General features: G+C 36.8%; 1 protein-coding gene across 3 annotated transcripts in view; it reads left to right on the forward strand.

Moving 5' to 3' along the window:
* Positions 1-15,577, forward strand: part of MYO16 (myosin XVI) — a 627,599-nt gene that overhangs the window by 228,613 nt on the left and 383,409 nt on the right. For all 3 annotated transcript variants that reach the window (XM_045821913.1, XM_045821912.1, XM_045821911.1), the window contains exons 5-6: positions 9,794-9,902; positions 15,126-15,250. In XM_045821913.1, the coding sequence (XP_045677869.1) occupies positions 9,794-9,902; positions 15,126-15,250 (234 nt within the window). The remainder of the gene's footprint in view (positions 1-9,793; positions 9,903-15,125; positions 15,251-15,577) is intronic.

Consider the following 15,577-nt stretch of genomic DNA (forward strand, 5'->3'; position numbering starts at 1 on the left):
TGAACCAATCAGGATTTTGGGAACACTTTTCAACTGAGAACATAATCTCTAAATACAAACTCTTATCAGTATGCAACAATTGCATGTGGTTACATGTAGAGTTAATAAAATGTGTTATTTTTGGAAGATATTTGATAGTATCTAAAATAAAATATGATAAAAATGAGTGATATGTTTGAGTAAAGACTTTAATATTCTTAATAATTTATTAATTCATTCACTTACAGTTATTTCCTGAGCAATATAGAATACTAGAAGGTGTAATAGATTAGAGTGTAGCAGTGACAAAGAAGTTTTTCTCATATAAAACCTGTGTGAGATACTGTTAATACATAAATATGTGTTTTTATTATATTTGGTCATAATTAAAACTGAGAAAGTTAGAACAGAGTAAGGTAATATAAAGTGATGAATTGGTGGAAATGAGGACTTTTAGATAAGTGATTCTAGGAAGAAAGTTGTAAAGAAATAGCCATTTCAAAACTGACAGTAACCAGAGTGAGAGGTAATGTGGGGAAAAGGGGGAGGATCATCAAGAAACATGTATAAAGGACACATGGACAAATTCAAAGGGGGGTAGGATCAAGGGTGGGAGGTGGGGATGGGTGCGGATGGGTGAATTGGGGGGCAGTCATGGGGAGAGGAATGGAGACAACTATACTTGAACAATAAAAAAAATAAAGACAAAAAAGAAATAGCCATTTCAAGATGCTGCAGGGGGTAAAATTCCATACAGTGGGGAATTAGACATGTGTGAGGGGCACTAGGAAGGTCTGTGTGGGGAGACACCAGCGGAAGTGGTGGGTGGTCAGAAGCAGCAGTGCAGATGATGTGGGGAAGACATGAGGAACAAGTGCTGGTGAGGCTGTGGAGAAAAGGGAACTCTACTGCACTGTTGGTGGGGATGCAGATTGGTGCAGCCACTGTGGAAAGTAGTGTGGCATTTCCTCAAAAAAACTAAAAATGTAACTGCTTTTTGGCCCAGCAATTCCACTGCTGGGATTATACCCTAAGAATCCTGAAACACCAATTCAAAAGAACCTATACACTCCTATGTTCACAGCAGTGTTATTTACGATAGCCAAGGACTAGAAACAGCCTAAGTGCCCGTCAGTAAATGAGTAGATCAAAAAACTGGTACATTTGCACAATGGAATACTACATGGCAGAAAGAGCTCCTAATTTTTGTGATAGCGTGGATGGAACTGAGAGCATTATGCTAAGTGAAATAAGCCAGGTGGTGAAAGAGAAATACCATATGATCTCACCTATAAGAGGAACCTAATCAACAAAACAAACAAGTAAAATAGAACCAGAGATATGGAAACAAAGAACAAACTGAAAGAGAACAGAAGGGAAGGGGTGGAGAATTGGGGTAACGGGGAAGGGTATAGTAAAGTAGCATGTATAAATGACCCATGGACATGGACAATGAGGTAGGGATTGACTGTGGGAGGGGAGATGGGGGTGGGCAGGGCAGGGGAGGGCAATGGGGAAAAAACTGGGACAACTGTAATGGAACAACAGTAAAACTAAAAAAAAGTCTTCCAGCACACTGGCTGGAAATTGCTGCTCTAGGGTCTCCAGAAGAAATACTGCCTTACCAACACTTTGATATTAGCCCAGAAAGACCCATTTTGGACTTCTGACTTCAAAAATTATAAGGCAACAAATTAGCATAGTTTTAAGCCATAAATTCTTGGTAATTTGTTATAGTAGCAATAGGAAACATACAGTAGGCATGAAGCCTCAGGCATGATGGGGAGAAAAGAGAAGAAGAACATTTGGGTTTAGGCTTTACATGTATCAGAGAGATTAGTCATCATTCAGATTTCAATTGGTGTCCCATTTCTGGATCACTCTGCTGTAAGACACTGAGAACTAGCATGTAATTCTAATGATTATACTTATTCTATAAAACACTCATATATTATGTTGCTTATTGTATGCTGAAAGTGTTTAATAAATGTTAAGATGTTAAAATCTTTAAAAAAAGAGTTGATGCAATTTCTGGCCTGCCAGTACAGTTCCCTGTTCCTTAAAATAAAATTTTGCAAAATGCCAATCACACACTTTCTCACCTAAAATAATTCCTTGTATGTTATATTTTAGTTTGGGATAACTTTCACTATTCCTTGTAGTGCATAAAACCAAAATTTTCTACAAAAGATGAGAAAACATTTACAATTCAAAAGCACAAAACAGCCACTCATACTATTTTTCTATTTTTCCAAACTAGTTAGAAGCCAACATTTTTATATTTAAATGGAATATTTTGTGACAAAATACTTGAGCACTATGTAGATATTTTATTCTTCAGTAGACATTTGATACAGTTTTAGCATCCTCTGATACCTCTCATTTGAATCAATTATTACTATAATGAATGGTAACTTCTAATTTTATCACTTTCCACATTTATTAGTTGCTATTATATTATAAGGATAAGCTTTTTCTTCTCCTGTATAGTCAGGTATTCATTTGTCTATTGACATCAGCATGAACTCTCCTGGATTCTTAGCTGCAGATTTGCATTGCAAAACAAACAATTCATCTTAACCAGGTGATGAAAGTTATGGGACCAAGGGATAGCACGCGTCTTCTCATCTGATAACATTGAAAAGAATATGCCATCCCCCTCCATGCTATTCCTGTCAAAAGTCTTATTGTAAGAACACATCAGAGAAGATCTCTAAACAATACAAAGAACTGCTCCAAATTGTAGGACATTAAAAAAGAAAAAGCAACTACATGCACTGAGTGACCTTGGATTATACCCTGAGTCAGGGGAAAATAGTTATCAAGGATATAATTGGAAAAATTAATGATATTTGAATATGGACTGTGATTTAGATAATAGCATTTATTAATGTTAAATTTTTCTGATTTTCATTACTTTTGTACAGGAGAATATCCTTGTGCTTATGAAATACATACTAAAATATTTAGGGGTAATGGGACAGGGTATCTGTGACTCAATTGTAAATGATTCAAGAAAAATGAAAGAGAAAAAAATTGAGGGAGGGAGAGTGAGAGAAAAGTATAAAGGGTAGAGTATTAAGAATATTAATTTTCTAGGGAGGCCATAATAGAGCATTACAAACTGAATGGCTTGAAACAACAGAAATTTGTTGTCTCACAATTCTGGAGGTCAGGTTCGAATTCTGTTTCGAACCTGTTCGAATTCTGTTCGAAATCAAGGTGTCAGTAGGGCCACACTCTCTCTGAAACTTTAATGAGAGGACCCTTCCTCCTCTCTTCCAGCTCCCAGTGGCTCCAGGCTCTTCCTGGTTTATTGCAGCATCACTCTAATCTGCAGCCATCTCCACGGGCCTATCATCCCTCTGTATCTGAAAAATTATATAGTGGATACCTACATCAGTAGAATGAAGATTGAAATGTACAAAGAACTTTTTTAAAAAATTATATTTAAGAATATCAGATCTTGGGAAAGAAAAAAATAATATTTTAGAACACAGGACACCATCATACTGGTTACTTCAACATGGCGTGCTCTAAGCTAATTATATCTACAAAGATTTTGTTCCCAAACAAAGTCACACTCACAGGTACTGGGGGTTAGGACTTCAACATTTCTTTCTGAGGGATGCAGTTCAGCCCAAACATGTATACAGGAATTCTTTTTACTACTCCTGCAACTTTGAGTAAACCTGAAATTATATCAAAATAAAAAATTACCTAAAAGTATTAGTGTATAAAACATGGTATTTACTAAAATTCTATTAGGTAGCTCTAGTGAAAATTTTATTATTAATGTGTTAGAGAATTACTAAAACAATTGATAAGTATAGTCATTGACACTAAATTGTCACATAAAGTAAAATAATATTTAATGTTCATATGTCACCTGATAGGCAGTAAATTAGATTCCTGTTTGTGGGAAATGATATATTTGAATTCCATTTTCAATAGTCCAGAAACATACTTTAGGACAAATTGGAAGTTGGGTGGCCTCCCAGTTTGGATAATTAGGAAGAAAATGTGATTAGGGCTCCCAGTAGGAACTAAACAGTTCTCAATTACAGAAAACATTTGAGAAGTTTCTGTTGATTTTGCATATATAACATTGATTACTTTCATTTCCCTAATGAAAACCAATCACTATGTGATTGATTGATTTTCCTGAAGCCAAGCTGAAGAACTTGCCCTCAGAGTCTATATTGAACAAAACAGTTTTTTTGTTGTTGAACTGTTCTTACTAATGTAGTTTACTTAATTTGGAATTTCTTCTTTCATTTAGACAAAATATAATTGCCATTGTCAGTATAAGGAATTTGACATCTGGTGATTAAGTGTAGGAATGTAAAACCAGGAAGACATTATACCGTTCCCCCCTCCTGAGGTCTTAGAGCATCAAATATAAATGAGTTTTCTTGAATCATGAAAAAAGTATCTTGTATCTGCTCTCATTCTCAATATCCTTTTATACCCTCATTCCTAATTCATGTTTTTATAAAAGGATAGCATTCAGTAATTTTAAAATATTACTTAAGATTGAGAAAATGTGTAGTGATTGCTGAAGTTATTATTCCATAAAATAACTGCAGGCTTGGATAGTCTTTGTTCTATATTTGAAAATCTAGTCTAAAATCCTCAACTTGTCCTGTTTCTCATCCCCAGAAATAACACAACTGCATATACAATCAAATGCACAAACTAGCCCATGAGAAAATTAAAGTTAGTTTACCATTGGAATCCTCATTCTGAGCCATGTCTCCAAGGAAACAATATAATTAACACATACACCAGTTCAGGAACACTTTTCTCTGGCTTTTATATTTATAGCTGGGAAGTCATCTAGTGAACACTTACATATGGAATATAATTTGAAGTGTTAAAAGAACATATTAAAAAGATATTAAGATTATTGTGTCTTGAAGAGAAAAATAGTAATTTAAAACAGGTTTCAAATTCTTACATTAAAAATGTACAATATCAAGAGTAATATTTTTATTGAATTGAATTATTTGTTAGCTTTCACTTTGCAAAACTGGGAAAATTAATTTTATGTTCCTCAGTGGTTCAAAGTATCTTTTTTAAAAAAATAAGTACTAATACAATGCCTTATATACCACTAATTCCCAACCCTGTGGGCCATTTCCCTTGCTGCGTGCTAGAAGTGAGACCACCCTGATCATATTAAGAGAAGTCTTCTGACATTTTGAGGAAACATTCTGCTTTGAAAGTCATCAGTGCCTTATTTCCAGTGGGATCCATTAACAACTATAATTGCACATTAACTTCTAAGTTAGTCAGCCTTAGAATAATAATCAGCCATGAATCTTTTCAATGGTATTTTTTTAAATAGACGTACAATTTCAGAATTTTAATTCAGGAAATACAATTTCTCCAGGGATCCTTACAGGGGTGTCCAAACTTTTGGCATCTCTGGGCCACACTGGAAGAAGAGTTATCTTGGGCCACGTATTCAATACACTGTGACAAGCAATCACACAAAAAAAATCTCATAATATTTTAGGTAAATTTACAATTTTGTGTTGGGCTGCATCCATAGCCACCCAAGGACAAATGTGACCTGCAGGATGTGGGCTGCACACCCCTGTTTTAGGACCTATGTTGTTATTGCACATGGCTTAGCTGGTCTATGGACAGATGGTCTGGGTGGTGGGACAGAACACCAGATCACCACAGGTGGGGGACTCTAGCCCACAAAGAAAACAAAAATGAAAGGATGTAGGGAAGAGAGAAATTGAGAGGTGGGGGTGGGGAGTCAGTCTTTTGTAAATGTCATTGTGGGGCTAAAAAATAATTTTTCTTCTAAGTTCTTGTAGCGTGGCTAATAATCAAACTAACAGAGACAGGTTAATAGGAGAAAATGCCCAAAGTGTATTATATGAGTGTAGATTTAGGGGCAGGACATAAGAATGGAGACCCAAAGAATAATTGGGCAGTTGAGGTTTATAAGGTTTGTCCAGAAAGTATACAGCCACACACTATGAAAAATAGAGAAATTTATTGAAGAAGATATGAAATACAAGAAATATTGTACATAGGACAATGATGCCTCAGTCTCCTTCAAAGTAGGCACCTTGGGCACACAGTTTTTTCAGTCGCCATTAGCTGCCCATTAATATTTTCTTGAATCTCATCAATGGTCTGAAATCTCTTCCCTTTCAAAGGTGATTTTAGTTTTGGGAAAAGACAGAAGTCATAGGGTACCCAACCTGGGCGGTAGTGGGGCTGAGTCACCTGGGTGATTTGAGGTTCTGTCAAAAACCTCTGCATGAGATGTGAAGCATGAAAGGGTGCACCCATAGATGTGGCCTTCTGAATCATCTGAATAGTTTCCACAGAAAAATGTTCAAGCTTAATGCAAAATTTGATGCAGATTCATTGCTGTACTTACTCAGTCATTTTGAATGTGATGGCAACACAGTACACATGCTCACTCAACATTATCTACTGCCCCCACTGACTAGTACAGTGAAGTTGTCATTGTTCACATGTGTGCATTCCAGTCCACGCTCCTTGACTGCCAGGTTATATCAGTGTTGCACATACTATTAACATTATATTAACAATTGCTGGAATTTTTCTGGACATGCCTTCTTAGATGCCATTCTGAAACTAAGGAGAAAGTGGGAATTGTGGTTTGGGACTTCAAAGGGTAGGAAGGCAATTCACAGGGAGATAATAAGCAAATGTTTGGAAAGTAAATGTTTTCTGGGCCATGTTTAACAATGGGATCGAGAGAGAACTATCTACAAATGGACTTTGTCAGGTTCCTCTCTGCCTATCACACACTAGTTTATGTTAAACTGTAGTTATCTTGAGGTTGTCTTCCTTTTTGGAGAAGGTCCTCTATTTAAATTTCTTTGGGAGGTTAAGAGGGAAAGTGAAAGGTTTTTCCTGAGTCTTTTGTTTCTTCATAACTATCTTAAGAAAAATATCTCCAAAGGAGTATTTCGGGGTGGCAACTCTGCTTCCCTTCATTATCCATATGGAAAGACTGAAGGCAGAAAACATAACTATGCATATAGTGACAGTGTAATATTATCTACACACCCTTGAAAATAAAGGTTAGAAAATTTAGTTATAAATTATTATGAAAATTATAATTCTTTCCTTTAATTTTTAATAATTAGTATAATTCAGTGGCTCCTTATTTTCATTTTAATAAATCTTTGTTAGCGCTGAAATGTCCCAGGCACTGTAATAAGTGTTGGGAATATAAAGAGGAATAAGATGTGATCTGTGATTAGGAAATTCTGACATATCTACATAAGGAATAATATCTTGTAATTAAGGAGCACAGACCAGTGAGTGATTAACAGAGTGAAATTCTGATGAACAAGCCCAGCAGAAATATTCAGCACCATGTTTCATTTTCAGACTTGCTTTGAAAGTTTCATTACTTCTGAAAGCATAGGATGGAATTTCCTCAGAAAACTAAAAATGGAACTGCCCTTTGATCTGGCTGGAATTATATCCTAAGAACCCTGAAACACCAATCCATAGGAATCTATGCACAGCAATGTTCATAGCAGCACAATTTATAATAGCCAAGTGCTTGAAGCAATTGAAGTGCCCATCAGTAAATGAATGGATCAAAAAACTATGGTACATTTATATGATGGAATACCGCACAGCAGAAAGAAAGAAGGAGCTCCTACCATTTGGGACAGCATGCATGGAACTGGAGAGTATTATGCTAAGTGAAATAAGCCAAGTGGTGAAAGACAAATACTATATGATCTCACTTTTAAGTGGAACCTAGTCAACAAAACAAATAAGCAAGTGAAATATAACCAGAGACATTGAAATTAAGAACAATCTGACAGTAACCAGAGGGGAGGTGGGAGGGGATAGTAGGGGGAAAGGGGGGAGGGTTTTCAGGAACAACTATAAAGAATGCATGAACAAAACCAAGAAGGGGTTGAATTAGGGGAGGGAGGGAGGGAGGGATGGCTGGGGTCGGGGAGAGTGGTGGGGGGAAAATGCAGATAATTGTACTTCAACAACAATAAAATATTTTTTTAAAGAAATATTCTCTCCAAGTGCACTGAATTAGCTCTCCTATCTATTTTTGTTGTGATTGAAAAATATCATCACTGTTTTGTTCCCAGATATGTGCCATAGATAACATTCTATCTGAAACACATCCATGTTGGAAAAAGAATAATTCCATTATCTCCTACCTATTAGTATTGAAATTGATATCAATACCCTATAGGTCTGTGTCTTAATTGATTCTTTAGTAATTGATAATTGGGTAGGTATGCAAAATCTTATTTTCATAGTTGGAGACTAGAAGAAAGGAATTATTAGCTAGGTCTTTAGGATCTTAAAATTGCTTCCTTTCCTTAGGTAAATGAAAATCTGAAATATATAACTTGCTCTGTTCAAATAAAGGAGTATCTTTATGTAGTTATAGAAAAATATAATGAGGTAAACTCTAGATCAGGGTCCCCTAACTCTGGGCCAAAGACTGGTACTGATCTAGGTCTGCTAGGAGCCAGGCCACACAGCAGGAGGTGAGTTTGAATGCAATAAGCTTGAATCACCCCGAAACCACTCCCCGCACCCTCCTATCCATGGAAAATTTGTCTTCCAGGAAACCAGTCCCTGGTGCAAAAAAGGTTGGGTACTGCTGCTGTAGATAGTGAGGTTAGCAACACTGCTTCTCTGGAGGGAAAATATTAAGACATGGAACATCATACCACTTTGACCTACTTTTTTTGTTTTGTTTTTACAATATATTTAGAACAATCCTTGGAAAGCCTAAGGTATAGGATATTTATACACAGACAGGCATATAATTTACACACAGACAAATGGCAACTCCACACTTTAACATTAAGTTATGACTGTGATATACATTTTATGTAAATTTATGAATTTGGGTATTCTATGAACTATATTTACATTGTAATACAGATACCTATTAGTAAAAAGAATAGGAGGAAACTTCCATTTGGCCTGAATTTGATAACATGCTATTGGTAGGAATATGGGAAATCTTGGACACTGGGAACATGTTCATGTCATGCCCTTGGAGAAGAGATATAAACCATGACTGATAAATTTTATGGAGCTCATTAAAGAATGTAGAGCAATGGCAACTATTTACATGATCAGTATTTTTTTTTAGAGCAAAAGCACATCTATCATATTTAAGCTGAGATGGGCAAAAGGTAGAGCAGGTATAGGCACTTGATGGAGGGCCCTTTGAAGCTAAAACCTAACAGCCAAATTTAATAAACTCCATTTATTAATGCCTACAGATAATGCTTTTCCTTTGAAAAGTTTCTGGAAAAAACAAAACACAACTAGGTATTATTAAAATATCATGGTGTGAGAACAATTCTCAGATGAGTGTCTATGGAGAACAAGGAGCTTAAAGATTTTGTAGAATGGTTTGAGAAAGATCAGCCAAAGTTCATGAAAGAATTTGCCATTTGGACTCTTCGAAGGCATTGGGGCACTTCTGTTGTGTGAAAAACAAGGCAGGCTGTGTAGGTGCAGCCAGCACACTGGTGTGGGTGGTTCAGTAGCCATGGATTGGGTTTTTTGGGTTTCATTAGAGGGATGAGGGGGTCTTGCAAGAGTCAGTTGAACTTTTTTAGTCTGTCAAAGTTTCTCACAAAGTATTTAATATATTTGTCTTTAAATAATTCCAGTTCTCTGTAGGATTGTAGCTAATGTACACTTTTTGTGTATCTGGTTTCTGACTAGGATAGAAATGAAAAGATTGACCCGCTTTCTCTGTTAACCATATACATGTATTACATTTGTTCTGTTTCACTTACAGGCAGGAGCCAACGTGCTTCTCCAGGATGTTAATGGAAATATCCCATTGGATTATGCCGTAGAAGGGACAGAATCAAGCTCTATCCTATTGACTTATCTGGATGAAAATGGTAGGCTGAGCTTTGAAAAACTGTAGAAAGATAGTAGGTGGATAGGTTGGTAGAATTTTAATTGTATTTATTTTTCAGGTCTGCTTACATGATTTCTTATTGATGTAGTTTCCCTAGACTATATAAAATAAGTTATGTTTCTACACTGCATTTTACTCTCCTACTGCAATGCATTGTTGATTTAGTCAATGCACTTTTGCACGCCAGCAAAATTCTAGAGGCCAACAATGAAGGAACATTTTAACAAGCATTTAAAGTCCATAATTAGTGGAACTGGGCATGTAATTATGATCTGTCTTCCACTGGGAGGAGAAGGGAAGTGAACCAGCGCAATTGAATTTCAAGTTAATGAGAGCAAGGTCATCTGAAGTGTATTCTCTTAGGAGCCATGGTCTACTTAAGAATTACAACATGCTGGTAACTGAAGGCTTAAGTCAGGACAGTTAGCACTGGAACCCCAGCATCCACTCTTGGTGATGTTTGGAAACAGAAACATTGTCAGAAAAATGCCCCATGATCATGGTGCCGGCCTGAAAAGATGAGGCTGAGGCCCCAGATGTATTCAGTGACAAAGAATATTTAATTGCTCAGATCCAGGGTATAATTTCATGAGTAAGTTCAATGTTGGTAAAATAAGAGGTGCTTGAAATCTTTTTTTTTTCATGATTTAACATAAATTCTGTATTTCTTGAGTCCCTTGATATTTTTGAACATCTTGGACTGTTACAGGTTACAATCAGCTGGAGATAACAGCACCCCCCTCAGATGAGCCTTTCAAATGCACCAATCACCCTATCCACCCTGCACTTTGAACTTTCACATTCATGCAGTGTGGACTGCAGTGCCTGGAGCATTTGGTATCGTTATGTTTTGTTTCTGTTTTATTTATTCTATTACAGTTGTCCCAATTTTTCCCCCTTTGCCCTCCTCTGCCCAGCTCACTGCTTGACCCACAGTTATTCTTGAGCTCAATATGGTACTAAAATAAAGAGACATACCCTTTTCTTCCTTTCTGATATTTAGCTATAAATAACAATGATGAAATTTCTATCCCTTCAAATATGAGCTTTTGTCCGAGAAAAAGTTTAAAACTTTTCAGAACCTCACCATGCTTGTGACTCTATTCTTCTTGCCTCTAAGAAAAGCCCGACATCTGCCTCTTTTGTTCCCTGTGCTCTTCGCCTCCTCCAGATGGCTTGAATCAAAAGGTTTATTCTGAGAATGGCTTAGAATAATAATAATAATTAGTACTCAGCAGCCATGAGTTCTTAAAAAATAGTCTCATTAATTCTGAGAGCAAGGTATTACTGTTATTTTCATTAGAGCAAATGTGAGCTGATTTGTGCTATTGAAGGTCACTTAGTCACGGTTTGGGTGACAGAAGTGAATTGGGGTGCAGGCTGTGTGGTGTAGTGAGTCATTCCTTCAGTTCATATACCCACTTTTACCTAAGGGATCACCTGCATTCTTCACATCTTGTCAACTCTTACTTGGGCACTGATTACTTCTAAATGGAATGAGCTGAACATTATGCATATTCCACTGCTGGAAAGTTTATTATTTGCACACCTGCAAAACTTGACCTATAGTCATATAGTTCTGAATTGGCATGAACTTGATTGTCATTTATTTAGCTGTGCCAGTTCTATTTGATGTTTTCTGGCTCTTCTTACTGTTCTGATTTTTGAATAGCCATTGTGATAAATGTTTTTCTCCAGAAACTAGAATTAACTGTCTTTATTTACAAAAGAATTAACATTACTTACAAACCTTTCCAACTCATTAAAGGATTTTGTTTGGTAAGGATTTTAGTGTTTGAAAAAGCAGTATTATCTATCCTATATAAATAAAAATAAGTGCATTTCCTCTGAGAAGTTGCTTTACAAAATGATTAAGGAAAAAATGACCAGAAGGCACTGACTCTGAAGAGTTAGAAGAAAATATGTCATGGTGATGGCTGTCACAGTCAGTTTGTAAAGTACATGTTTGCTGGAACAAATTAATATAATATCTCTTAAATTTTTAATTCTGTTTTCCATTTGTCACTGCTGTTGCACTGACCTCTGCCTTCCCATCCATCTGCCCCTCTCTCACCTCATTTACAATCTGGTTCATTTCTGACAGTGTCCCTCACACTAATTTGTATTGGTTGCCACAAATCCAGTAAATACTGCCTAATTCAATGTATTCTCCCCTTGTTGGTGCACTTTTAGAATTCTCTGCTGTGACAGTGAGGGCCAGTGTCCTTAGAAATTTCTAATATTACAAGATGAAATTTTTATTGTTATTTAGCACCCAATGCTTCAGCACAACCTTCTTTTAACTAGGCAGCTGCAATCCTTGAATTTTCACTCTGCATCATACAGTTTCAAATCAGAGTACTTATCATGCTGTCGCATCAGGACACATGTGGCAGGAGGCAGTCAAGGTCGTGAGCAAGTTGATTACATGGAAAATCACTGGTCACAAGTTCTAATTGTACTGTCACCACCGACACACACTGTACACCTGGGCACAGCAATTAACCTTGGCTCACCGCCTAAGCTATCCAGGCTAGAAAATAAGACAACCAAGGAGGATTGAGTATTTGATGCATATTAGATCTCCAGTGCAAGGCAAACCAGCTGGTGTTCAAGGAAATCAATTGATTATAAAATGAGCCGGCATGAAGTGAAAGCAGTGCAGGGAGAGATCAAGGTGGTCCAGGACAGATAGGTGCTCACCATGGGCAGGCTGGGGGGATTATATTTAAGACCCTGAAACCAGAAACACTGAAATAAAGAACAACCTGACAGTAACCAGAGAGGAGATGGGAGAGGGCTAACAGGGAATACTAGAGAGTGCCATCAAGGAACATGTATCAAGGACACATGGACAAAGTCAAAGGGGCTGAGTTCAAGGGTGGGAGGCGGGGATGGGTTAGGCATGGGAAGGTGTGGTGGGGTGAAAATGGAGACAACTGTACTTGAACAACAATAAAAAATAACAATAAAGCATAATACACTGAAAAAAGTGACCCTGAAAAATAAATTAAGAAAATAAACTTTGCTCAACATATATCATCGTACACTTCTCTTTCTACTTCATTTCAAATCTATTCTTTTGGGAAAAGTCTCTCACATTTATTCTCCTGAGTTCCTAATTTTCTCTACTCAGCCCACTGTCCCCACTGATCCACTGGAGAGGTCCCTGCCATCTTTGGGTTGCCCCCCTTGGTTCTCTGTCCAGTGATCACTTTTCTGTTCTCTATTACCTCATCTTTCTGTAACAGCTGATGACTTTGATCACACTCTGTTATAGAAAACTCTCTCACCTGCAGAGATCTTTTCAGAGTTCTCCCCTCCTCTTTGAGCTTCTACTTAGTTTTCTGTGGATGTGCCACTTGTATATCCAAACACCAAAATGTTGGTGGTTCCCAGGGCTTTGCTTTAAATATCTTCTTTTATCACTACAAACTATTTTGGCTTATCTCTCCCTCTTCCATGTGTTGTTACCACCTGCATGTTTTTAAGAATATTCTTGTACCTTAGATATCCTTAAAGACCTTCAGGCTTATGTGTGCAATTTTAAGTATCTTGACTTGAATGTCAAATAATTTGAAATAACATGTCTAATATGGAACTTATCGTTGTCCTTCCATATACTTCATATGTGTTCCTTTAAAGCCAGGAACCCAGCTATCTGAACATGGCTTTTGTTCTCCTAAATCTCTCGTATCTAATTTTCACCAAACCTGAAAGATTCTGCCTTCTTGATATCTCACTAATATGTCCATATCACTCACCAATTATACGGTTACTACCTCAGTTAAAACTCTGGTCTTTCTATTTTGAAACATTCTCAGAAACTGGTCTTCTCACCTTTAGTCCTTGATGTTTATTCTTCAGAGGACTCCCAAGTTAATCAGTCCATAAATGACCTTGTGTATTTCTTCTGCTTAATAAGGTTAATTCAAAATGCTGTCTTTTTACCATCCTCGTTAGGGTCACCCAGCATTAGGGAGACAGTGCACCCTGTTTGCCTAGGACAGTCAGACATTAAGCCTGTGATCAGGGTTGGAAGAAAGAGCTTAGGAAGAGGGTTACAACACCCTTTTGGCTTGAATATGTTTATTTATCTTTATTTTTTTATAGAGTTGTGTCTTGTTTTATATTTTACTAATTTTTAGAGAGAGGGGAATGGAAGGAGAAGAGAGGGAGAAAAACATCAATGTGCAGTTGCTCCTCACATGACCCCCACCAGGGACCTGCAACCCAGGCATGTGCCGTGACTGGGAATCGAACTGGCAACCTTTTGGTTGGCAGGCCAGCACTCAAATCACTGAGCCAAACCAGCCAGGGCTATTTATCTTTATTTTTCATTTGCCAGCTCAACTCTTTTTCTTCCTACAAGTCTTGGCTATCTTAGGAACCTTACTATGGAGACAAAAAATGGTATTAGATCACTTTCAAGAGATTATTAGAGAATTCTACGCTAAAATCAATGGATGGGTCATTTTGTAATCAGCATAATGATAAAATTACCTATAATAGCACAGTAGATTACTCCCTATACTGCCTGGATGACAGAGTAAAAAAAAGTTGAATTGTTACAAAAACAATATTATCTTAGGAGAGACAGTTAAGGAAAGGTAAGGTTCTGATTAACTTCATGTGTTAATGTAATTTCAGTTTGGCACAGGCATGTGCCCTTGCTGCACCAGACAGAGATTCAGAGACCAAACATTACATAGATATTGTCAAATGTAATCAGGTAATAAGAATTAGTATTACATGTACAATATATTAAGCTACAGACTTTATTCAGATTCAATTTTTTCACAAAAGTCTTTTTTTTTCTTTTTTTCCATGATACTACATCACTTTTAGCAGCAACTATTTTGGTGAGAAAAAATCACAGAGAATGAAAACTATATAACTTTAAAATACTCTGGGTAGTGTGTGTTGATTTATACTAAAGCGTATATCCATTGAGAACATGCCAATTATAAGGTATTCTATCACAAATTGAGGATATAATAAGAGGAAAATTATTTAAGACTACACTCTAGCTGGAAATAAGTGCTTCAAAGAAAAGTAATTATAGTGCTATGAGTGAGAATTCAAAGTGGAAGACAAGCTTCAAATATGAACAGATTGAATGAATATAAGGTGAAACTGAGTTTTCATTTCAGAAGCTGAGAAGCATCTCTGCATTATGTTTGAAAGGCTCTTTTTGCCCTAGGAGTGGATGTGACCTCACTGCACCAGATGAAGCTTCAGAGACCCATGAGTATGTTAACAGATGTCAAACACTTCCTGTCATGTGGAGGAAATGTTAATGAGAAAAATGATGAAGGAGTAACACTGGTAAGTTAATACACTTGACTCAGAAATATTGCTTAAATGAAGAATTTTAACTTTATTTCTAAAACATAGAAATTGATATAATTAACTTTTATTTTTTTAATATATTTTGTACATTATGCTATTACAGTTGTCCCATTTTTTCTCCCCTTTATTCCCCTCCACCCTGTACCCACCCTTCCACCATCATTCCCCCACCTTAGTTCATGTCCATGGGTCATACATATAAGTTCTATGGCCTCTCCATTTCCCATACTGTTCTTAACCTCCCCCTGTCCATTTTTTGCTTGCCAATTATGCTTGATCCCCTACTCTCCCTGTAGCTTTTCC

Source organism: Phyllostomus hastatus, unplaced genomic scaffold, assembly GCF_019186645.2.
Source record: "Phyllostomus hastatus isolate PE091 unplaced genomic scaffold, TTU_PhHast_1.1 phas_scaffold_46, whole genome shotgun sequence".
NCBI classification, from domain to species: Eukaryota; Metazoa; Chordata; class Mammalia; order Chiroptera; family Phyllostomidae; genus Phyllostomus; species Phyllostomus hastatus.